This window comes from Mastomys coucha, unplaced genomic scaffold, assembly GCF_008632895.1.
Source record: "Mastomys coucha isolate ucsf_1 unplaced genomic scaffold, UCSF_Mcou_1 pScaffold22, whole genome shotgun sequence".
Lineage (NCBI taxonomy): Eukaryota > Metazoa > Chordata > Mammalia > Rodentia > Muridae > Mastomys > Mastomys coucha.
Window position 1 is genome coordinate 174,694,740 of NW_022196905.1, and position 24,283 is coordinate 174,719,022.

Sequence of the window (24,283 nt, forward strand, 5' to 3'; positions counted from 1 at the left end):
CTGTCCTGGAACTCACTCTGTAGACCAGGCTGGCCTCGAACTCAAAAATCCACCTGCCTCTGCCTCCCGAGTGCTGAGATTAAAGGCGTGTGCCACCACTGCCCGGCTGGCAATCATTTCTAGAGCTTCCTTCTGTCCCTTTCAAATGTTTTGAATTCAGGACCAGAGGAACGGTTAAGGGATGAAGAACACTGGCTGTGTTTCCAAAGGACCTGGGTTCAGTTCCTGTCATCCACATAGCAGCTGTCTGTAATTTCAATTCCAGGGGGTAAGGCCTCTGGGGGCACTGCATGCATGTGGTACATAGACATACATGCAGGTAAAACACCCAATCACATTAAAGGAATTGGACATCAAACAGATGAAAGCAGTTAAGTACAGTGGTAATTTCCTCTGGATTCATCCTCTAGGGTCTAAGTCCTCTCTCTCTATTCCTTCATCTATCTGTCTTTCCATCTGTCCGTATGCTCGACCTTCCACCCACCCACTCATCCATCCATCATCCATCCATCCATCCATCATCCATCCATCCATCCATCCATCCATCTTCCATCCAGGGTCTCTATTATGTAGCTCTGGCTGTCCTGGAAGACCAGGGCAACCAGACCAGGCCCACGGGACTCGCAGAGCTCTGTTTGCCTCCGCCTTCCAAGAGCAGAAATTGAGGGCATGAGCCAGTACAGCCAATTGTAAATACAATTTCTCAACAAAGCAACCTCAGAAACTGCCTCCGAGAGCTTCTTATAGTACGATGTGCTTTATGCTAACTTCTCATTTAAGTTTTAGTTGCTCTCTCTGTTCTCTTCAGTTTTTATCCTGAGCCTCAAGATTGGACCCTGAAATCATGTACTAAGTACACCTAACACTGGTCTGCCAGACAACAGGGAACGACGGAGGTTTCGAGATTAACCGACACATGGAGTGGAGAATGGATCTCTGCTCCTCTGGAAAAGCAACCAGGGCTCTTGATTGCTGAGCCACCTCTCTGGCCCCTGGATTTTTAAAAAAGCAGGACGGTTGTGTAAGTGAAATTGAATACTCGCTATTGCCTCACAATGGTACGTTTCTCATTACTTAGCAGTATCTAATCTTGATCTTTAGGACGAGGCAGTGCCAGCAAAAAAGTTGCTTTTTTTTTTTTTGGAGATCAAGAAGAAATTTGTGTGTGTGTTTGACATTCTTTAATTGTGTGTGTGTGGGGGGGTTATATGTATCTGTCTATTTTTACATAACTCTACCTATCTGTGTAACTTTATTCCCATCAAACTTTAACCCGGTGATCTTAACAATCATTGATGGCTCCCACAAAGCCGCTGTCACTGTGACTTTGCAAATGTTTTTAAGTAGTTATTCTGTCCACATTTATTACAGGGTACTCTACCAGAAGGAAAAAAAAATCTTCCTTCTTCCTTCATGATCTTGAACCCAGGTTCCTTCTACCTCTATCTCTCAAGTCACGTTACTTTTAAAATACAAAACAAAACAAGCCTTAATAAACTGTATAGCATTCTGATTCTGGACATCCGGCTTGTAGTGTGGGGCCTAGGGGTCCCGTGTTCCTCATTTCTTTGCTGTGGGCCTCCTAGCCTTGTGTTTATGTGAACTGTACACTCTTCTCATGGGTCTCGGCCGGTTTAGTTGGCAGCTCCATTTCACTCTGTCCCACAGCTCGGGGAGGCAAGGCCTTTGTCTTTAAGCTTCATCTACGGATCACAAAAATCGTTTCGGCCATTCAACACATTATTCCAGCCATTTTTCTTTTTTTTTTTTTAACGAGTACAAGTGCCCTGAAAGAAGAAAGAGGAAAGTGGGTTAAGGCCTGCAGGAACCTGGGGGAAGCTGAAGAAGCTGGGGCTGGCAAACAAAGCGAGCGTGGTTCCCGTCCCCGGTCCCCGCGCTGCGGGGCGGGTGCCGGTTGGGGGCGGGGACGGGGGCCCTCGGGCGCGGTGCTTAGTCACGGCGACGCCGCTCCCCGCTCGCTCTCCCCGCGCGCACTTCCGCGCATGGCGCTGCTGCCCCGGGCGCTGGGCGTGGGCGCGACCCCGAGCCTGCGGCGAGCGGCGCGCGCGCTCACCTGCGCCATGGCGAGTCCCGGCGAGCCGCAGTCCCCGGCCACCGCCGCCGCTTCCTTCGACTACCTGGTAATCGGCGGCGGCTCCGGCGGGCTGGCCAGCGCGCGGCGGGCGGCGGAGCTCGGCGCCAGGGCCGCGGTGGTGGAGAGTCACAAGCTGGGTGGCACTTGCGTGAGTACCGGGGCCGGGCTGCGCGCTTTCTCACGGCCTCCGTGCGCGGCGCCCGGGGTGCTTCCTTCACTCCCGGGCCGCCGGGGTCCCCGGAGATGGCGGGGAAGAGGGTAACGCCACCGAGCCAGCCACTCTGCACAGGTGCAATGTTAAAGCCAAAAAAAAAAAAAAAAAGCCTTCAGCCAAGCTTAGCTGCCCAGCGTGCAACTCCATGCGGAGGAGAATCGCTGCTGGAGCAGGGGAAACACGAAACTGCCTCTGGGAAACTGCTAGGGGCGTGGGCGAGGGGAGCAGTGGAGGGTTCTGGCATGGAGGAGTGTGTGTTGTCAGTATGTGTTTGAGTCGGGTCTGATCTTCCATTTCAAGGGCAAAGTGATATGTTAACAGTAGTGTGTGTGTTTGAGTCAGGTCGGCTGGTCTTCTATTTCAAGGGCAAAGTGATAGGTAACAGTAGTTTTCCACTTTGGCCGCGCAGTGGAACCCCCTGGAGAGTTGGAAGTTCCGCTGTTCCCGCGCGTCGAGTACGTGGAGGTGGAGGTGTGGCGCGGGGGTTGTTAGCAAGCTCAGAAACACGCAGTTGATCCCAGCTGCAGCCAAGGCTGAGAACTACAATCCACCTCCAAAGAGAAACCTTAAAGGGTTTCTCAGAGCTTTCTGATACCATTTGTTGTGGATTGTTTGGGGGACAGGTTTTCAAACTACAAAAGAAAGAGAGAGAGAGAGGTGGTAAAATTTAAGATTGAAAGACTTAATTCTTTTCAGACAATCTCGTACCCACATTAGTGTGGGTGGCCTTTTCCTATCACAAGATCTAGGCAGAGTTCTTGTAGGTGATTGAAAACGCTGAACCTCAAAAGTCACCCGGGACTGGGGATAGGTTCTCTAAATGCCTTTGAATGCGTTTAAATTATACTAAATTGGGAACTCCTTAGGGGCAGGGACGGGTTCCTATATTTGTGAACTGCTCGTTACCTTAAAATACCTTGCTCAACAGCTATTTGTGAAATGAATGAAGCTAGAGATGAGTAACTGTGAGCATGCTCAAGCCACGGTTGAAGATGAACGGTGTGTGTGTGTGAAGAGAAAGGCAGAGTCATCGTTAGAGATTGGCTTGCACTTTGACACTAGCCTAGAAAGATGAGAAATCTCTGTAGAAGGCAGAGGGAAGGGCATGTCGCTTAGGGCCGGGCCCCCTTCCCACCACAGATGGTGGGCGATTGTCATTTCTCAACTCTGCACTTCTAGACGTTTGTTTTCCTCCCTCCTTGTCACATCACCACGGATTTGTGACATCTGCTATCATTGTTGGTTCCTCTGGCGTTAATCAAGAAGGGGCTGGCCACCATTTGATATCTGAAGCCAGCCTTGTCTACAGAGCAAGTTCGAGGACAACCAGGGCTACACAGAAATCCTGTCTCGGGTTAAAAAACTTCTGAGACCAAGCAAAGGACAGCTCAGACTGACGTTATTTGCTACCAGTGGTCCACCTGGCCGCGCATGCCCAGTTCATCAATCTGCAGCGGTGGCCATTTCCACCTAAACATCGGTGTCTTTGAGATGTCCTTTGCTGTTTTAGTGGCAAACTTTGGGGACGTCCTCACGTAGCTTTTGGCTTTGAATTACAAAGCAAAGTAGGGGGCTGCAGCCAGTCTGAGGGAAAATGTAACTCAAAGGTAGAAGCGGGATGGATTTGCCCAGGAATTGCAATCACGTGTCTGTTCAGAGCTGGAGTAGTGAACTTACTACAGGAAGTAGTTTCCAAGCATGTGCAGGAAAACCCAAGGCTTTCTGACGCGGATCATTTTACTTGTTTTAGGTTTGTAGATGAATCTGACAGAAGGAATGGGCGAGATAGAAATATTTTTCTACAGAGGTTCTTTCAAGGAACTTGCAGTATAATGGAGAGACTAAATACAGTCAGCCAGAAAGTGGGGTTGGTCTGTCTGTCTGGCTTGTTTGTTTGTTTATTTTTTCGAGACAGGGTTTCATTGTGGAGCCCTGGCTGTTCTGGAAGCCTCGAACTCAGAAATCCCCCTGCCTCTGCCTCCCAAGTGCTGGGGCTAAAGGCATGCGCCACCACCTCCACCGCCTGGCGTTTTTTGTTTTGTTTTTTTTTTGTTGTTGTTGTTTGTTTTGTTTTTGTTTTCTTTGAAGTGTTTGTTTGTATGAGTGCTTGAATGAATGTCTGCACCACATGCTTACCTGGCACAGAGGTCAGAAGAAGATGACATGGGGCTCCCTGGAGCTGGAGTTACAGACAGTTGTTAGCTGTCATGTGGGTGCCAGGAATCTAACCCAGGTCCCCAGGAACAGTGGCCGGTGCTCTAACCCCTGAGCTGTCTCTGCGGCCCAGGATTGTCTTAATTCTTGCAAGTAATGAATGACTGCTCAGAGTAAAGTAGTTCAGATTAGGGTTGATTCTCACTTACCTTACTGGGGCTTCATTGCTGAGTTCAAGGCCAGCCTGAGCTGTAACATGAGCTCTGTCCCTATAGATAAAAGAACTTCCTCTGCCAGTGTTATTTCCACATGGTAGGATTATTATTTGTTTTTATTCAGTTGTTCACTGAGTATTATGGGAAGCCTATGTATCAGGTGCTTTTTTATAAAGATTTGTTTTGGAGCCTGGAGAGATGGCACTTGGCTACTCTTGTAGTGGGGTTCAGTTCCCAGCAACCACATGGTGGCTCATAACTGTCTTTAATTCCAATTCCAGGTGACCGGATGGCTTCTTTTAACCTCTTTGGGCACTGAGCACACTCACAGTACACATTTATACTTGCAGGCAAAACACTCATACACATGCACACACACACATATAATAAGAATAAATCTTTCTTACTGTGTAGATATGTGTGTATGTGTTGAGGGCTGGTGTGCACGTGTGGGCATAGGTACCCATAGACTAGAGGCAGATGTCCTGGAGCTAGGATTACTGGCAGTCATGAACTGTCCAACCTGGCTCTGACATCTGTACTCTGGTCTTTAGCAAGAGCATGCTCTTAACTGTTGAGCCATCTCTTTCCCCAGCAACCTCTCTTCCTCTTATGTTTATAGATGCTGGAGGGTCACTGCAGCCAGCAAAGCAGAGGAAAATCCCTGGCTTTGGGAGCGGGCATTTTAGTTGTTGTCTGTAGTTTCTAAAGTTTCCATTACTATTTTTGTGATGAACACAGAAAAATATGTGGTGGTGGTGAACTCTGTGTGTGTGTGTGTGTGTGTGTGTGTGTGTGAATGCTTTGAATCGTTGCTAATAAAGCTGGAATTGAATATACTTTTTTTTTTCAAAAGCAAGAGTAATAATAGAAGTAGTTATATGCAGTCCTGGTTGACCTAGAACTCCCTATATAGACTAGTCTGGCCTCAAACTCAGATCTGCCTGGTCCTGTCTCCCAAGTGCTGGGATTGACATACTTAGGTTGGCCTTAAAAGCACTATGTAGCTAAGGATGACCTTGAACTACTGACCTTACCGTGTCTACCTCCCAGGTTTTTGGATTATAGACACGCATCACCACTGCCTACTTATGTGATGCTGGGCATCACCACTGCCTACTTATGTGATGCTGGGCATCACCACTGCCTACTTATGTGATGCTGGGCATCACCACTGCCTACTTAGAGATGCTGGGCATCACCACTGCCTACTTAGAGATGCTGGGCATCACTACTGCCTACTTAGAGATGCTGGGCATCACCACTGCTTACTTATGTGATGCAGGATATGAGCCCAAGGTTTTGCACATCCTAGGCAAGCATGCTATCTACTAATTGAAGCCTGATTTTATTATTTTATTTTTGTAAAGACCGCAGAGAAGGTACTAACATCGTCACTCGCGGATTCATGGAGACTTCGATTTTATTACATTTATTCATTTTGGGATAGGGGCCATGCATGTTAGGGCATATGTATGGAAATCAAAGAACAGCTTATGAGTTCTCTCTTCCACCATAAATCAGTTCTCTCTTCCACCATAAGGGTCCTGAGGATTGAACTCAAGTTGTCAGGTTTGGTGGCAACTGCTTTTATTCACTGAGCCATATTGGCAGCCCCAAAGTGGTATTTTATTCTGCTTATTACAGGAAATTGAACCCATATGTTGTACATGCTAAGTATGTGCCCTGCTCCTAAGCTATACCCTGAGTCTTGAGAACAGGACATATTTTGATGACAAAATGCCAAACAGGTCGTCCTTTGAAGACCCCTGGCTTTCTAAAACACTGCCTGGGCCTCTGTATTTTTGTTTCACATAAATCCTAATAGAAAGTCAGGGAACATCATTTTGTTTAATCCTAAGGAGCAGGATGTCAGCTGACACACTTGAGAACACCCAAGTAAGTGTGTGCAGCCTGTGAACTGGCCACAGGAACCATGGCTTCAGTACTACATCGCATGGGGTGATCTCTCATGTCATAAAGGGTTTTAAGCCTTGTCCTCCAACAGAAGGGAGGACACTCCCCTTCACTCCCACTTAGGAACCAGGTGTTATTATTATTCTAAACTCAGGAGAACTGAGGTGGCAACTTGGCAGAACCACGCTTGCCTGACACCTGTGAGACCCTGGGAACCGATAAACATACAGCAAGCCATGGTACTCTTTTTTAAAAAAAAAAATATATTATTTATCTATTTATATTTATAGGAATACACAGTAGCTGTCTTCTAACACACACCAGAAGAGTGTGCATCGAATCCCATTACAGATGGTTGTGAGCCACCATGTGGTTGCTGGGAATTGAACTCAGGACATCCGGAAGAGCAGTCAATGCTCTTAACCGCTGAGCCATCTCTCCTGCTCAAGCCGACTGTCCCACAAGAGTCTCCACCCCAGAGCACCTGACTTAGGATTTCTGGCCTTACGGATGTCGTTTTCAAAAGCTGCACCCACGTTTTTGTGGGTGAGTCAGACACAATGCCAGGCTTTTGTCAGAAAAAGGACTAGGGAAGCTTGAGAAGGACACTCGATTGGGACTGAGGCAGCCGGGAGTTTTGTCCTCTGTTAAATGCCTTCCGGTTTCATGTTGGCAAGCTTCTGCAGTAAGCAGCACAGTACATCTCCTAAGGATGTCTGCCTCACAACCACTTGCGTTTTTTTTTTGTGCTTCCTACTTCTGGGTCATCTCCTTCTCCAAGACTTTACTCACTCCAATGACAGGATAGATAGACCCTTCCCTCAGAGGTGCATATTGCCAAAGGGAGGGAGTTGGCACCGTTGATATTGGTCCCCTGTCCTCGATGTGCTGATATTTGGACGTGTGAGGTTAGATGAAGACATGAGAATGAGCCCATAAGCATCTTTTTCGATGAGGGAGACCAGGGTTTTTCATTTTGTTTTGTTTTTTTAATTTTATTAATTTTTATGAGCCTTGGTGTTCGGCCTGCATATCTGCCTTTGTGTCTGAGGGTGTCAGAACTCTTGGAATTGGAGTTGCAGACAGTTGCAAGTTGCCATGTAGTTGCTGGGAATTGAATCCGGGTCCTTTGGGAGAACAGCCAGTGCACTTCACGGCTGAGCCATCTTCCAAACCCCAAGACCAGGGTTTTCTTTCCCAGTGCCAGCACTTTGATGTCAGGTTTCCCAGCCTCCAGACTGGGAGAAACTTGGGTCACATAAATTCTCCAGCCTGGTGTTTTGTTACGGCTGCTTGAACTAACATGATTGGTATGTGTCTAAGAGCTCAGTAACTTTTAAAAATTAAAGACAAGTTTGTGTGTGCCTGAGTCTCACATGTTTCAAGTTGATCTTGAACTCTGTAGCTGGGGATAACCTGGAACCATTTTCTCCTTTTGTTTTGTTTTGAGACAGGGTCTTTCTTACTCTGTGGTCCAGGCTGCCCTCAATTTTGCCATCCTCCTGCCTTAGCCTCTCCAGTGCCAGTTTCCTCCATTCTGGATCCACCTTTTTTTTTTGTTTTTCGAGACAGGGTTTCTCTATGTAGCCCTGGCTGTCCTGGAACTCACTCTGTAGACCAGGCTGGCCTCGAATTCAGAAATCTGCCTGCCTCTGTCTCCCAAGTGCTGGGATTAAAGGCGTGCACCACCACCGCCTGGCACTTTTTATTTTTTTAAAAATAGAATCTGTTCCTTTAAGACTTCAATGGTGAGCCAGGCAGTGGTGGTGCATGCCTTTAATCCCAGCACTTGGGAGGCAGAAGCAGGTGGATTTCTGAGTTTGAGGCCAGCCTGGTCTACAGAGTGAGTTTCAGGACAGCCAGGGCTATACAGAGAAACCTTGTTTTGGGGAAAGAAAAAAAAAAAAAAAGACTTCAAAGGTGAGAAAAGTGGTAAGAAGCCAGGTAGGATTGATGAGCTTGCCCTGCACTGGAAACTGTAGTATCAAGAACCGCTGCTAAACCGAGCCACAGAGAAAGGCATTTGCAGACCCAACAGTGTGAGTCCATTCGAGTTCCTCCTGAGTTTTCTGAACCAGGCAAAAACCAAATAAACAAAAACCACCTGTAGTTGGTAGAGTATTATATTAGATAAAAAATAAGCTATCTCTTTTCCCCTAGAATTAAAGATAACCCCTTATTGCCCAGGGCAATGCAGTTATTCCCGAGGCCAGAAGAAACACAGGGGATATGATCTTTGAATTAAAGTTTTCAGAGATTCTCAAAAGCACAAACCAATGTGAAAGTCATCCAAAGGCTGAGTCAGGGCCTCTGGGAGCTTTAATTCTCCCATCACACAGACCTGGGAGGAGGTGACCAGGGTACCCTCTGACTTCTGCCCCCGTGCCCTGTAGGACCCTCAGCGTCAGTGCTTGCTAAGTGTACTGGTTCTAGGATTAGGAGGAGCCCAGGTCTTGGGGGGTTCTGTGCATCTTGCCAGCATGCCTTGTGTGGTAAGGGTTGACTGAGTGACTGGCGAAGTTTTCTTTATTTGTAACTTACTGTGAACTGGACTGTACATTGCTGCCGGAGAAACCCACAGGGCAGGCCTGGGAAAAGGTTGTTCCGTAGATTATGGCTCATCCAGTGAGCAAACAATGACTTAGCAACATTCAAATCATAACAGGCTTATTGTCCACAGCATGTGCTTTAATTTCCCAACGTAGCTTTCTAAACAGCCCAGTTTAAAGGAAGCTTACTTCCTTTACTTCTGATGGGTTCCCCTTAAAAAAACGGAACACTTGGCCCTCATTTGCTTTGTGAATTTATGACTTCATAAAATGAGACCAGCCTGTTCTCTGAAGTGCTCACTAGATAAGTGGTTGTGAAGAGAGAGGCTTGTTGGAGTAGGTAATAAATATTATTTGTCTTTGGCCGTTTGCCTTGTTTGGCTTTTTTTTTTTTTTTACAGTTGTCCTACTATATTTTTATTTGTAAAAACGATGTTACTAGCTGAGTAATGGTGGCACACACTTTGAATCCCAGCACTCAGGGGTCAGAGGCAGGAGGATCACTGTGAGTTTGAGGCCATCCTGGTCTACAGAGCTAGTTCCAGGACAGCCAGGGCTACACAGAGAAACCCTGTCTTGAAAAAAAGGAAAACAAAACAATAATGTTTTTGAAGGGAGAAGAAGCAGCTTGTTCAGAAGTAAAGAGGCAACTTCCTATAGCTGAGGGAGGGCGTGAAAATGAGTTGCCTGTGCTTTACATTTTAATATTTACTTTTATTATTTTGAATGAATGTGTGAGTGAGTACAGGCGCCTACAGTGATCACAGGTGTCAGGTATCCCAGGAACCACAGTTACTGGTGGTTATGAGCCATCTTTACATTAAATTTTTTCTTTTTTGAGACAGAATCACATGTAGCCCAGGCTGGCCTCAAACTCACTATGTGGTTGATGTTGGCCTTTATCTCGTGATCTTCCTACCTCCACCTCCCATTTGCTAGCATTAAAGGTGGGCCAGGTGCCAGAGTGTCTGGTGGACTCAAGACCTGTGCTGCCAGGCCACCAGACCTTTATAATGTACTGCCAGACCTTTATAATGTACACACCAGCGAGAAAATAGCAGAAAGGACCGAGCGTGGCCGGATGTACAGAGCTCCTTAGCCCCGGTGCCTCCAGCTTTGATGGTTATCGGCTGTACTTTATTCTTTTTTTTTAATTTATTTTTATTTATTTTATGTGTATGAGTACACAGATGGCTGTGAGCTATCATGTGTGTGGCTGCTGTTGATCTCAGGACCTCTGCCAGCTCTGGCCTTGCTCGTTCTGAGCCCCGCTCTCTCTAGAGTAATTTACTGCAGCTGTCTTCAGACGCACCAGAAGAGGGCATCCGATCTCATTACGGGTGGTTGTGAGCCACCATGTGGTTGCTGGGATCCAAACTCAGGACCTTCGGAAGAGCAGTCAGTGCTTTTACCCGCTGAGCCATCTTGCCAGCCCCTGTACTTTATTCTTTCCGAATCAATGAGGTATCTGATGTCATATTCCGAGGAGTGGGGCTTGATTTCCAAATCTAGCCGCTATGTCTGGAAGTCTCTTCTCTGTAGCCGCCAAAACAGGACAGGTGCTAGGTCAGGATCATGGTTCTCCTTTATGTCTCCAGGCTCCACAGAGTGCACAGGGACACTGCAGTGCAGAGTCTCTGGCCCAAGAAGGCTGCCCATGGAGTCACTATCCATCTAGTCTTGTGGTCTGTGGTGCGGGCCCCTTAGGTAAGCATAGAGCTTGGGAGACCCCACAAGGTCTGGGATTAGATCCATATAGGGCATTTCCTAGCACAGTGCCTGGAACAGCAGGATGCTTAGTGGGTTCCTGGAAGTGCGTGGATAGGTCTAAGGGTTTGTTTGTTTGTTAGTTTAACATAGAAACTTAAAAGTAAACCAGATAGATGGTGGCATTAATGTGAGTCTGGCCACCTTGACCTTTAATTCCAGACTTTTCTTGTAAGATGTGAGATCTCATGTTGCCCAGGCTGGCCTGAGAATCCTGCTCCTCCTGCCTGTGTCTCCCAGGTACCGGAGTTATAGGCTTGCATCAGCACCCTGCCTGCCCACACACTTCTTGTAAACTACCTAAAGTATGCTCCAAGTTGCTTCAGACTTACTCGGTGCACAGTCATAATGAGTCCCAGTGGTTCCGAGCTTTCTAGTGCTTAAGTCGCTTTCAGGGATTACTAGGGACCCGGAGGAGGAGGAGGAGGAAGAGAGGGACTGGAGAACGTTTATCATCCTGAAATTATCTCCACCCTTGCAGAGCTCCGTGTTCTGGATGGAACCATTAGTGACTCATGCTGTAAACCGCAGAGAGCAAGGTGTGACTTGAAGGCACTGAGACCCACTTTGCCCTCTCAGTGAACCCAGGAAGGCAGGTTTGGGGTGAAACACCCCACCAAAGAGCTGGGCTTGGTCCTCCCCTTCCCAGAGGATGTTAGCTGTTTCCCCTGCTCTTGACATCTGAAAAGCTGCAGTCACCCTCCCTCTTTAGGCGTGGCGCATGCTGGTGAGATGGCTTAGCGGGTAAGAGCACTGACTGCTGTTCCGATGGTCATGGGTTCAAATCCCAGCAAGCACCTGGTGGCTCACAACCACCCGTAATGAGATCTGATGCCCTCTTCTGATGCCTCTGAAGTCAGCTAGAGTGTACTTATTTATAATAATAAATAAATCTTTGGGCTGGAGCAAGCAGGGACTGATCGAGCAGAGGTCCTAAAAAAATTCAGTTCCCAACAACCACATGAAAGGCTCACAACCATCTGTATAGCTACAGTGTACTCATATACATAAAATTAAATAAATAAATAAATAAATAAATAAATAAAAGGAGTGGCTCATGCTTCTGTCCCGAGACTGTGACGTATCTGAGTAGTAGCAGAGCTTCAGTTTGGTCAGATGGAGGAGGCGCATGTAGACAGCCATACTTGGCTCCAACTGTAACAGAGTACTTCCTGCAGAGTTGGTCCTGAAGACTGTGCCCAAACTGCCACCTAGGATTCTTGGTTTTACTGTGCTTGAATTCTGCACACTTATTACATCTCCATGGGTTCTTGCTTCTGTTTTGTTTTGTTTTATTTATTTATTTATTTATTTATTTATTCATTTATGGTTTTTCAAGACAGGGTTTCTCTGTGTAGCCCTGGCTGTCCTGGAACTCATTCTGTAGACCAGGCTGGCCTCAAACTCAGAAATCCACCTGCCTCTGCCTCCCAAGTGCTGGGGTTAAAGACGTGCGCCACACCACCCATCTAGAATCCTTTTAAAATATAATCTCATTTTTTAAATCTGAGTACAGTCAGGAAGAGGAGGGTGTGGGATGGGAGCGAACAGCACAGGGGGGAGGAATGAAAGCAAAGTGTAATGATGCGTATGTGTGGGAATTCCATAACGAGCTCCATCAGTTTACATGCCAGTTTTTGTTTGTTTGTTTGTTTGTTTGTTTTTTGGTTTTTCGAGACAGGATTTCTCAGTGTAGTCCTGGCTGTCCTGGAACTCACTCTGTAGACCAGGCTGGCCTCGAACTCAGAAATTCGCCTGCCTCTGCCTCCCAAGTACTGGGATTAAAGGCATGCGCCACCACTGCCCGGCTACATGCCAAATTTAAAAAACAAAAGTCTGAGGTCAAAACTAGACAGGTAATGACCCATCCCTTCCTAGAGGAAAATAAACAAACAAACACCTGGTAACTTGAGAGTCTGTAGACGTGTCATCCATTCCTTTGCTCTCTCTGGGTACAGGGTGCTAGTGAGTGGTACGATTATAATGAAACTGTACTAGGTAAACTTTTAGCAGGTAGAATCCGAAAAAATGAGAGGAATAGAAAATTGTTTTAGAGGCCGGGTGGTGGTGGTGCATGCCTTTAATCCCAGCACTTGGGAGGCAGAGGCAGGCGGATTTCTGAGTTCGAGGCCAGCCTGGTCTACAGAGTGAGTTCCAGGACAGCCAGGGCTACACAGAGAAACTCTGTCTCAAAAAAAAAAAACAACAAAAAAAATTGTTTTAGAAAAAGACAGCCTCTTTCAAACACTGCAGGGGATAATGAGACGTGGGCAGGCTTTGAGTCCAGCGTGTCGCAGCAAAGGCCTTAACCAGACAGGTGTGGTCCAGTTTCCACACACAAAGAGAGAATCCTAAGAACAAGCCCAGTATTCTCGTGATGTGTGGGAAACCAACAAGACGCATCATGGCCGTGACTAGCAGAGCTATAAGCTGAGACAGCTATGTTTAGAAAGTTTCATGTGCATTAAAACACACTTGCTCAATGCTTGCGTGTGCACACGTGTGCTCACACACACACACACACACACATACACACGCACACACACACACACAGTTGGGGCCTGGACGGATAGTGTTAGTAGTTCTTGAGGAGGTGACTGAGGACCAGACTTCAAGTCCCCAGCTGTCAGGTATTAAGATGGCTAACCTGTGCCGAGACAGGAGGGTCACTGGGGCATGCTAACCTAAGAAAATGTGAACCTTGGATTCAGTGAGGAAACTGCCTCAAAGGAATGGTGGGGGTGGGAATGGAGAACACCAGACCCTGGCTTCTGTGTACACACTGCAGGTACACGTACACTCATGCATGCAAATAAGCCAGCCACGTTGGAAACAACAACTGTATTCTAACAGGACGTGTTGGTGTCCACCTATAATTCCAGCATTTGGAAAGCTGAGGCAGGAGGATAGGCAGTTCAAGGTCAGTGTAGGATACACATAGTCCTGTCTCAAGCGATAACAAAATACGAAACCAAATAAAATACTCACACAAGAGAAAGATGGGCCACTATAAAAAGCATAAAGAGCAAAATAAGGCCTCTTTCTCCCTTTCCACAGAATGGCGATGCGTGCTTGGAGTATGTCCACAGACCCATGTCTCCTCAGGTCCAGGATGTGGGGCTCCAGCATCACCTGGAGATGTCTTAGGGGACCACCACTGCATGTGTAGCTCACTGCTGAACACACTCCTCAGTGTGGTAGATGACCACATATGTGCACACATCCGTGTCCGTTCACGTCGGGCTGTGGGATAACTAGTGTTACACGGCTTTCTGTTTGTCTCACAGTCTTACTTATTACCCAGCATCCCTCTCGTCCCCTGCTCTGCTTTCTGCAGAGGCAGTGCACCTATAGTCAACGAGGAGGGAATTTTGAAAGACCAGTTAGTTCACATAACTCTTATCACAGTGTTATCATTTTATTGTTCTATTTTATTACCCGTTACTGCTGTCAATACCTGATTCTTTCTAAGTTGAACTCTATCACAGGTGAGAATGCATAGGGAAAAGCGTTGTAGAGGGTGTGCCCTGTTCACAGTTTGAATAATCTCAGTGACTTGGTGCATATCCTCTCTCAGAAAGGATGAGCTGCCTGACTTTAGAATTTACTCTGGCCTGGTGGTGGTGACGCACACCTTTGATGCCAGCACTTGGGAGACAGAGGCAGACAGATTTCTGAGTTCGAGGCCAGCCTGGTCTACAAAGTGAGTTCCAGGACATCCAGAGCTACACAGAGAAAACCTTGTCTTGAAAAAACAAAAAACCAAAACCAAAAGACAAAAAGAGAATTTACTCTGTAATAGCATGTAGGAATTTGCTTTGTTGTTTTAAATAGCTGAAAAGTATTGGATAGACTTAGTACACAGTAATGGGGTACTATGCCACTGATGGTCCTCTTATACATTAGGACTAGGCTTCGGGGAACATCCTTTCTTCATGGATGTCAGGTGCGTGTGTCATTCTGTCTGTCTGTATACCATATACATGTCTGTATAACATAGACCAAATGGGAGATGCTTGCTAATGCTGGTTGAATAAGTCTTTAAAGTTTCTTAGCAATCTGATAGATGGAAGGGATTTCAGTAGATGACCTTGTGTGTGCGTGTGTGTGTGTGCGTGTGTGTGTGTGTGTGTGTTTATGTGTATCTTTGCTTTAGTGTTTATGTGTGTTTAGTTTATGTGTGGAAGCCTGAGGGTCAACCTCAGGTGTTCCGCAGATGCTGTCCAATTTGCTTTTTAAACAGGTCTTTGACTGGTACTGGATAGGATGGGCTGGGCGGCCAGCAAACCCGGGGATCGGACTGTCCCCACCTCCCCAGCTCTAGTAGTTCAAGCATGCACCACCCCTCCTGGCTTTTTGATGTGGGTTCTGGGGATTGAACTCAGGTCCCCTTGATCTCCAGGACAAGTGCTCTATTGACTGAACTGTCTCTCCAGCCCTGTATTACCTTTTATCTCTACTTTAAAAACATGTTGCTTTCTGTCGGATTGCTTTCATCGTGTATTCTCCTGTGTACTGACAACGTGATGGAAGAGTTTATAACTCTATGCTTATAGGAAGCACAGCGATTTCTGGGCATTTAGATTTTCCGTGTTTTAGGTTACTTAATTTTGTTGTGGTCTAGGGTGGAGTCTCATGTAACCAAGGCTGCCCTGAAAGTTTGTGTAGCCAAGGATGGCTTTGAATGCATGATCCTGCTTCCTCCTTCTGAGGCTGGCTACGGGTGTGTAGCACCAGGCTGGGCCTAAATTATGTCTTTGGGCTAAATGTGAAAAGTAATCTAAACAGGAGGGAGAAGCAGGCAGATCTCTGAATTCGAGGCAAGTCTGGTCTATACATTAAGTCCCAGGCTAGCCTCAGCTACGTAGTGAGACCTGTGTCATCATGAACAGACGTAGCCCTGAGTCCTGTTATTTTTTGAGACAAGATCTCATGCATTGTCAAGGCTAGCTTTGAACTCTGTATGTAACCCTGCAGTCTTCCTGCCTTAGCTCCCCAAAGCTGAGATTACAACCTTGTGCCACTGCGCCTAACCCTCCAATTCAGTTTCTGGGGTCTGCTCAGGTTCTCTCCCATTTTGTTAGCAATGGTGGCTCAATATCCCAAGTTTCATACCACATGCCTTACGATTTGTGCTTTTTGGTGACTGTTCACAAGTTTGTAATTGTGGGACACCAGAAGTTCACGGTTGATATTGTGAACACACTGATTTTAAGAAACACTGCGTTTGGTTGTGTGTGTGTACGTGTGTGCATGGATGCAGGTGCCAGGGTACTCGTGTTAGAGGACAACTCCTGCTGGTTGGTTCTATCATGCTGGTGGGTCCTGAGTATTGAACTCGGGTAGTCAAACTTGGCTGCAAGCGTCTTTACCCACTAAGACATCTCACTGGTCCTACAGTGATTGGTTTTAGGGATGCACTGTTGATATCTTCTTTTTAGGTCTTAGAACTTCTTCAAGCAGCCAAGATATAACGTCACGGCTTCGTACTCGCTAGTGAGACGGCTGAAGAGTATCTGGAATGTGTCTCAGGTGGCAAGCCTAGACAGCCAGGGGACCTATAATTTGCTCTTAATAGCCAAGCTCAGTTTGTTTTTTCCTCTGCAAGGCAGCTCGCTCTCCTGCTGGTATACACACAACAGTTACTCACTCAGTGAGGGTCAGACTGTTTTGTTTTGTTTTGTTTTGTTTTGTTTTGTTTTGAGTGGAGGTTTCATGTAGCCCAGGCTAGACACATACTTCTCTGTGTCCAAGGATCATTGATTTCCAGGTCCTCTTGCTTCCACCTCCCAAGAGCTGGGGTTCCAGGGTTGTGCTGTCAAGTCTGGAGAGGTTCAGACACTCTACTCTCAAGGCTTTACAAATGCATTCTCTCTTTTTTTAGAGCAATCTTAAAACTGTGTTTTCATTTGTGCCCGGAAATGACCAGGCTGTGTTCTGTGCCCATCCGTAAGGTGGTTCTCACTGCTTTGGTCTGGAAGAATGAGCTAGGCTCCCCCTAGTACTTTGTCAAGGGGCTGTCAGGTACCCGCGTACTTCAGTGAGGTCGCAGAGATTCCCTAAACAAGCCAGCTGCTTCAGTGGCCCATTGCCCTTTCTCTCCTCACTGCCCGCCCCCTTTTGAGAAAAAGGTATAAAAAAATGTTCTCTCTGTCACATGAGGAACAGTGTGGTTTTCTAATTGTGGTAAGTGGAGGAGGTAACTGCGGGATCCAGCTCACCGTGACTATCACTAGGGTCTGGTCTCAGGCATGACTGGTGACGGGCACTCGCTCATGCAGGGGTTTGAAGGATTCCGACTGAGGATTCTTAACCTTTGTCTTTTTAATTTTTTTCCCTAGGTGAATGTTGGATGTGTACCCAAAAAGGTAATTTTTAATTCCTCCTTCCCTCCAAACACCTTGTTCCTATTTACTAAAGAATGGTCAGAATAACGTACCAGTTAGAAGTTGTCCCTGCTTGCTTTCTGTGGCTATGAGTTGAAGAAGGATTTGTTTTAGATTGCATATCACAGTTCCTGGAGTCGAGGAAAATGGACAAAGCTTACAAAATTACAAAACGTAAAGCAGGAACATAAGCAATAGTAAACAAAAAGAATAAGCAATAAGAAAACACTTTATTTGTCTGTTTTCTTTTTTTTCTTTTATTTTTTTATTTTTGGGGTTTTTGGAAACAGGGTTTCTCTGTATAGCCCTGGCTGTCTTGGAACTCACTCTGTAGACCAGGCTGGCCTCGAACTCAAAAATCCGCCTGCCTCTGTCTCCCAAGTGCTGGGATTAAAGGCGTGCACCACCACTGCCCAGCCTTAAGAAAAAACTTTAAAGGAACCACTATGAGGCTGGGTGTTTCATTTTCTATTGTGTTTATAGGCTGGGTAACTAAAGATAGGTGGTCCATTTCCCCGATATTTCAGAATACACTATAAATTCCATCTAGTCAGAGCCTGAGTCTTCTCTCTTAGTGTATTTATTTTTAATCTGTTATATTTTACCTGGGGTTTCTGTCTTTCTTCAGCCCTCAAGCATGACTACTTTTGATTCTTTTTTATAGGTAATGTGGAACACAGCTGTGCACTCGGAGTTCATGCATGATCACGTGGATTACGGCTTTCAGAGCTGTGAGGGTAAATTCAATTGGCAGTAAGTATTGGCGCCTAAAGGGCTCCATGTACAGTATGGGTATTTGTGACACCTAGCCATGCTTGGAGAGGTGGTGGGGTTAGTTTGTCCAAATGCAGACAGGGCTGAGGCTGTAGCTTGGCCTTACGAGTTCTTGCCCAGATTGTGTAAGGGCCTGGGTTCAGTCCCCAGTATCATATATGTGGTTTTATATGTGTGTCTATATTTATACACAACGTAAAATTGACCATTTTAATCATTGCAAATACACAGTTTGGCTTTCAGCACATACACATCATGGTGCGGACAGTACCACTTTTCCCTTTCTAGAACGTTCCCACAGTCCTGAACAGTATTAAACAATAACTTCTCTACTTCCCTACCAGCCCATGAAACATGTTCTGTAACCTATGAAGCTGACCTAGCCTGTGCTAGATACTTATTAGAATCATACAGTCTCCTTTTATGACTGATTTACATTGATTGCTGTCAATTTTTGGTTTGGTTGGTTTGGTTTTTTTTAAGACAGGGTTTCTCTGTGTAGCCCTGGCTGTCCTGGAACTCACTCTGTAGACCAGGCTGGCCTGGAACTCAGAAATCCACCTGCCTCTGCCTCCCGAGTGCTGGATTAAAGGCATGTGCCACCGCTGCCTGGCTAGTGTCACTTTTTAAAGGTTTGACTGGCTGCAGTTGGCATCCATAGCTCATGCTCCTCACTGCTGACGAGTATCCCTTTGTACAATGTACCAGTCACCTGTGCAGTCACCTGTGTTGTTTCTACTTTGTGGCTGTCATGAATGATGCCACCATGAATACTGGTGTGGAGGTCATGAGTTGGAGACTGTGTTCTCGGTTCTTCCAGGTCTGTGCTGTGTAACATGACAGTCCTGTGTGTAACTCTCTAATTGGCACTAACTAATGGAGCCATCAATTTCCCAGAGAGCTTTAGTAGATCTGTTCACTTAAAGTCCATTATGTCCTGTGTCATAATGGCTCTTCTGTTTTGTTTTGTTTACAGTTATTTATATTGTATATGTTTGACACATGCATGCATGCCACAGCACATATACGGAAGTCAGAAAGTTTCTGTCCTTCCATCTTGTCCTGGGCATTGAACTGAGGTAGTCAGGTTGCCAGTGTGTACCTTTTATTTTTGGTTTTTGGTTTTTTTTTCAAAGATTTATTTATTATTATAAATAACTACACTGTAGCTATCTTCAGATGCACTTGTGAACCACCGTGTATGTAGTTGCTGGGATTTGAACTCAAGACCTTTGGAAGAGCAGTCAGTGCTCTTACCCGCTGAGCCATCCCGCCAGCCCTATTTTTGTTTTTTGTTTTTTTTTCCAGACAGGGCTTCTCTGTGTAGCCCTGACTGTCCTGGAACTAACTCTGTACACCACGCTGGCCTCTAACTCAGATCCACCTGCCTCTGCCTCTGGAGTGCTGTGATTAAAGGCATGAGCCACCATACCCAGTGGCAGCATGTGACTTTATTTACTGAGCCATCTCATTTTCTACACTGAAAGAGGCATAGATATTGCAATGCCATCTGAGCATGCTGTAGAATGGAATAGGACCTCAACACCTGGGAAGCAGGTGACATGGGACAATGGAGGACACAGTCTTCAGCCAGTGACAAACTTCACTCTTGGTTGACAGTAGTGCTGGAGGCTGATGCCCTGGATATTAGGTGAAAAGAGAAAATAGTGTTTCTGAGATCTGACTTCGGTCTCTTTACAGTGTCATCAAGGAGAAGCGGGATGCGTATGTGAGCCGTCTGAACACCATCTATCAAAACAATTTAACCAAGGTGCGTGTGCTGCCTCTGAACCTGATGAGAGAGTCATTTGACATCGGAGGAGCTGCCAGATCTGGCCAGACAAAAGTATAGCCTTGGGCCGTGCGGTTTTAGCCCCCCCCGCCCCCCCCCCGCACTTGGGAGGCAGAGGCAGGGGGATTTCTGAGTTCAAGGCCAGCCTGGTCTACAGAGTGAGTTCCAGGACAGCCAGGGCTACACAGAGAAACCCTGTCTCAAAAAACCAAAAAAAGAAAAATAAAAAAAAAGTGTAGCCTCGGGATATGTCTTATTATTTCTACAAGTAATTTGGAAGCTGACCTTACTGATCGAGTAGGCCTTTGTCCCAGTAGCCTAGTCTCTTTTCTACAAATAGAGAGTGTGTGCCGGGTCTGTAGACCAGGTCTCAACTCACATGTGCATCTTGAGTAGGTCTATCCCTCCAGTTAGATCAGAAACCAAAACCAGGAGAGACAGACTGACAGAGCCTTGTGCTGGCAAAGCCATGAGGACAAGCCGAAAGCCCAGTGTTGTCAGGACAGCTTCTTACAGTCCCCATGATGACGCAGAAATTTAATTTTGTAAGTAAATTCTTACCAAGAAAATTAGACAAAGGTGTATTTGCCTACAGCAAATATTTGTTCTCCCAGGGCAAACTCACTGCCCCCTCAGAAGGGTTAGAACAGGGTGCTTGTGGCTTTGGCATTAACCGAAATTCAGTTAATTAAGCCAGATGCCTGCAGGAGCAGGCCTGGAGGGGAGACTGCGAGGAGGAAAGAATTCAACCCCAGACATGCTGAAAAATGTTGAGTCATTCTTTCGTGTGAACATACTTATGTGGCTCCTTTAGCTTTTCATAGTCCACCTTTGTGTGCCAGGACATAGGTCACAGCTGGCTGAAGCTTGCTGGCTGGCCTCAGATTGACCCTGGTACAGGGTTCCACTGAGTGCAAGTCAAGCATAACTGTTCATGTCCACGGTAGAGCATCGCTGTGTAGTTTTTTGTCTTGCTTTTTTGTTTGTTTTGTTTTGTAACTTTCTTCCCACCAAAGAATTATTTATTTTTATGTGTATGAATTACACCGTCATTGTCTTCAGACATCCCAGAAGAGGGCATCAGATTCTATTACAGATGGTTGCAAGCCACCATGTGGTTGCTGGGAATTGAACTCAGGGCCTCTGGAAGAGCAGTCAGTGCTCTTAACCACTGAGCCGTCTCTCCAGCCAAAGGTTGCATCTCCTCTCTTGGCCAGAGTATTTGTCTGGTGTCTGTTCCTTTTACTTTTATTTCTTCCTCGTTCTTCTCATTCCTCTTCCTCTCCTCTGGAATATCATTTTTTAGTCTTTCCATTGTAAGGCTTTCACCTTCAACCTTTGGAGTCAAAAATACTGTCTTTTTTTTTTTTTTTTTTTTTAACTTGGTTTTAACCCAGGATAGCACTGTTATTTTTCCTTGTCATTCACTTCCAACTGACTGGCAGTGAATTCTCCATAGGATCTGTTATCAGTCAGGAGGAAGTCTAAGAATGGGCAATGGAATCCATCTTATTATTTACAGACCCCAAAATCAAAATCTTCAGTGCAGTCCTGTGTAGAGGCACTTACCTATATCCCCAGCTGTGAAAGGCTGAGGCAGGAGGATTACCACGTTAAGTAAAACTTGGGCTGCATAAGCCAGGGGTAGTGCTGAACTTTGTAATCCTAACACTTGAAGAGCAGAGGCAGAAGAGTCAGGATTTTGAGGACATCCATGACTACATAATTAGGTTGGAGGGTAAGCCTTGGCTGGTGTTTGGTGAGGAAATTAGGAACTAATGTATTGGGCAGAATAGATATCTTTTGACACAGGGGTTTCCTCTAGCTCAAACTGCCAGTGAACTTGCCATGTAGCCTAGGGTAACCCTAAGTAACTGTCCGCTGCCTCCTGCTCCCAAGTGCTGGATTTTAGGAAGGTACCGCGACTCCCAGCTTGGTGGTTTTCATTTTTAAATCTTACGAATATGCTGACGCCAGTGTTCCTTCTGCAGTCTCACATAGAAATCATCCACGGCTATGCAACATTTGCAGATGGCCCTCAGCCCACGGTGGAAGTCAATGGGAAAAAGTTTACTGCTCCGCACATCCTGATTGCCACAGGCGGTGTGCCCACGGTGCCTCAGGAGAGCCAGATCCCAGGTGAGTTCCAAAGGCCAGTAAGGTCAGGGAGTTTACGAGCTGTATCACGGGTTCCGCCTACACTGGTTCTGTCTTGAGAAAGGTCAGAAAAAAAAATGATCCCTGGTGACTGCATTTAGCTAAGTGGTAATTAACAGTGAGCCGGGACTCAGCAAGAGAAGTCGTGGAGAATAGTTCACCATTCACTCCTGGTGTGGCCCAGGGTGCTGCCAACCTGGGGTTGTCAGGCAAGTTATTATTTCTAAGACTCGATAGACAGTAACTATTCAGGAGAGAGAAATGCTGTAGAAGAAATCACTCTCCCCGATCCATGTTTTTGTGTCTTACAAAACAAGATGTAAAAGATTAAACCAGCCAGGAATCTCAGAGGTGGGCCTGTGGGCCATATGTCTATCTGTTGGGCTGAGAGTCAGCAGTGACTCATAAACAGACTGCTGCATTCGCTTTTAGGCGTTAGTCATTATTTTCTCCCACATACTATTATATGTCTTGGATAGAGAGTTTCTTTTTTTTTTTTTTTTCTTCGAGACAGGGTTTCTCTGTGTAGTCCAGGCTGTCCTGGAACTCACTCTGTAGACCAGGCTGGCCTCGAACTCAGAAATCCGCCTGCCTCTGCCTCCCAAGTGCTGGGATTAAAGGTGTATGCCACCACCACCAGCTGGATAGAGAGTTTCTTAATTGTTTTATTGCTGTGCTAAAATACTGTCGACAAAAGAAACAGGAAAAATCAACATGGAGGCAGACAAACAGAAAGATGAAAAGATGATCCAGACACACACACCCCTGTTTTTTTTTTTTAAAGATTTATTTTATTTATTTTATGTGTATGAGTACACTGTAGCTGTACAGATAGCCATGAGCCATCATTGTGTGTGGCTGCTGTTGAACTCAGGACCTCTGCTGTCCCATCCTGCCCCTCCAGTCCCGCTTGCTCTGTCATAACTTACTGCAGCTGTCTTACTTACTGCAGCTGTCTTCAGATGCACCAGAAGAGGGCGTCCGATCTCATTACGAGAGGTTGTGAGCCACCATGTGGTTGCTGGGATCCAAACTCAAGACCTTTGGAAGAGCAGTCAGTGCTCTTTACCTGCTGAGCCATCTCCCCAGCACCGCACCTTCCCCCCATGGTTTTAAAGAGCCACAAGTAGCTAAGGTTTTCACAAGGTTAGAATAATTGGGTTAAAGCATTATCTTTGTCATTTGACTCTGAAATTATTGTATTGGCGTCTTGTAAATTGTGATCTTACTGATATACCAACCTGATTGGATAATTAAGCCTTAAGAATCATGTTTCTTCCAGGTAACTGGGCACTTAGATGACTGATTGTAAGGTGTGTGGGATGTTGTATGTAAGCAAGATGATCTTGCTAGCTGGGAGAAAATAGCAGGACCTCCCCACCCCCACCCCAGGACATAGTAATGTGGCCGGCCACAATAGGCACTAAAACTGGAACCTGGTCCACCTAGGTGGGAGAGATTGAGGGGCGATCATTTTTATTATTTCCCCGAAACAGGCACAAAAGCGACTAAAGTGAGAAAGGATTTGTTCCTTGCCACAGTTGAGGAACCATGCAGGGAGGTCACAGTGGTAGGAACTTGAGGGAACTGGGCACAGCACAGCACAGCACAGCACAGCACAGCCCAGCACAGCACAGCAATGAAGCAGAGCAGTGAGTGCATGTTTGCTGTTGCCCAGTCCTTTCTCCATTCATCCCTGGCTAGGGAGTGGCACTACCCACAGTGGGTGGAGCTTCCCATTCAGCTAATCCCTCATAGACATGGCCAGAGGCCCTATGGCCCGGATTATTCTACATTCCTTCATATAGACAACTAACAAAAGTCATAACGGGGCATACTCTATACATTTTTTCAATTCTCATGGACTGGCTTCAAAGCTTGTTATAATTTTACTTAAAGAACATTTTGGGTGTGCGCATTTATACCTCTAAACAGATCTTCCCTATTGTTTGTTTTGTTTTTGCAATAGCCTCTTGTAACTCAGGCTGGCTTTGACCTTACTATGTAAATCCTGACTTTTTTGTCTCTACTGGGATATAGATATGTAACACCAATGCTGGCTTATATTTTTTCTTTTGTTTATTGTTGTCCTTTTTTTCTCTCTTTGGAATTCTAAGCAGGGTTTATAACCCCCAAAGCTAGAGGGAAAAACAAAACAATAAAAAAACAAAAATACTATTTTCAAGTAACATGATATTTACTTGGGAGTCCTGAGTGGGCATAACCCTGATGGAGCCAGGTGCCAATAGTCATTGTTTAGTGT

General features: G+C 46.0%; 1 protein-coding gene across 1 annotated transcript in view; it reads left to right on the plus strand.

The window, feature by feature from the left end:
• The first annotated feature begins 1,958 nt into the window (after positions 1-1,958).
• Gsr (glutathione-disulfide reductase) overlaps positions 1,959-24,283 on the plus strand; it is a 41,537-nt gene continuing 19,212 nt past the window's right edge. Inside the window, exons 1-5 of the mRNA XM_031339514.1 lie at positions 1,959-2,243; positions 17,253-17,279; positions 17,962-18,050; positions 19,773-19,842; positions 21,855-22,002. Of these exons, the coding sequence (XP_031195374.1) occupies positions 2,004-2,243; positions 17,253-17,279; positions 17,962-18,050; positions 19,773-19,842; positions 21,855-22,002 (574 nt within the window). The 5' untranslated portion in view covers positions 1,959-2,003. The remainder of the gene's footprint in view (positions 2,244-17,252; positions 17,280-17,961; positions 18,051-19,772; positions 19,843-21,854; positions 22,003-24,283) is intronic.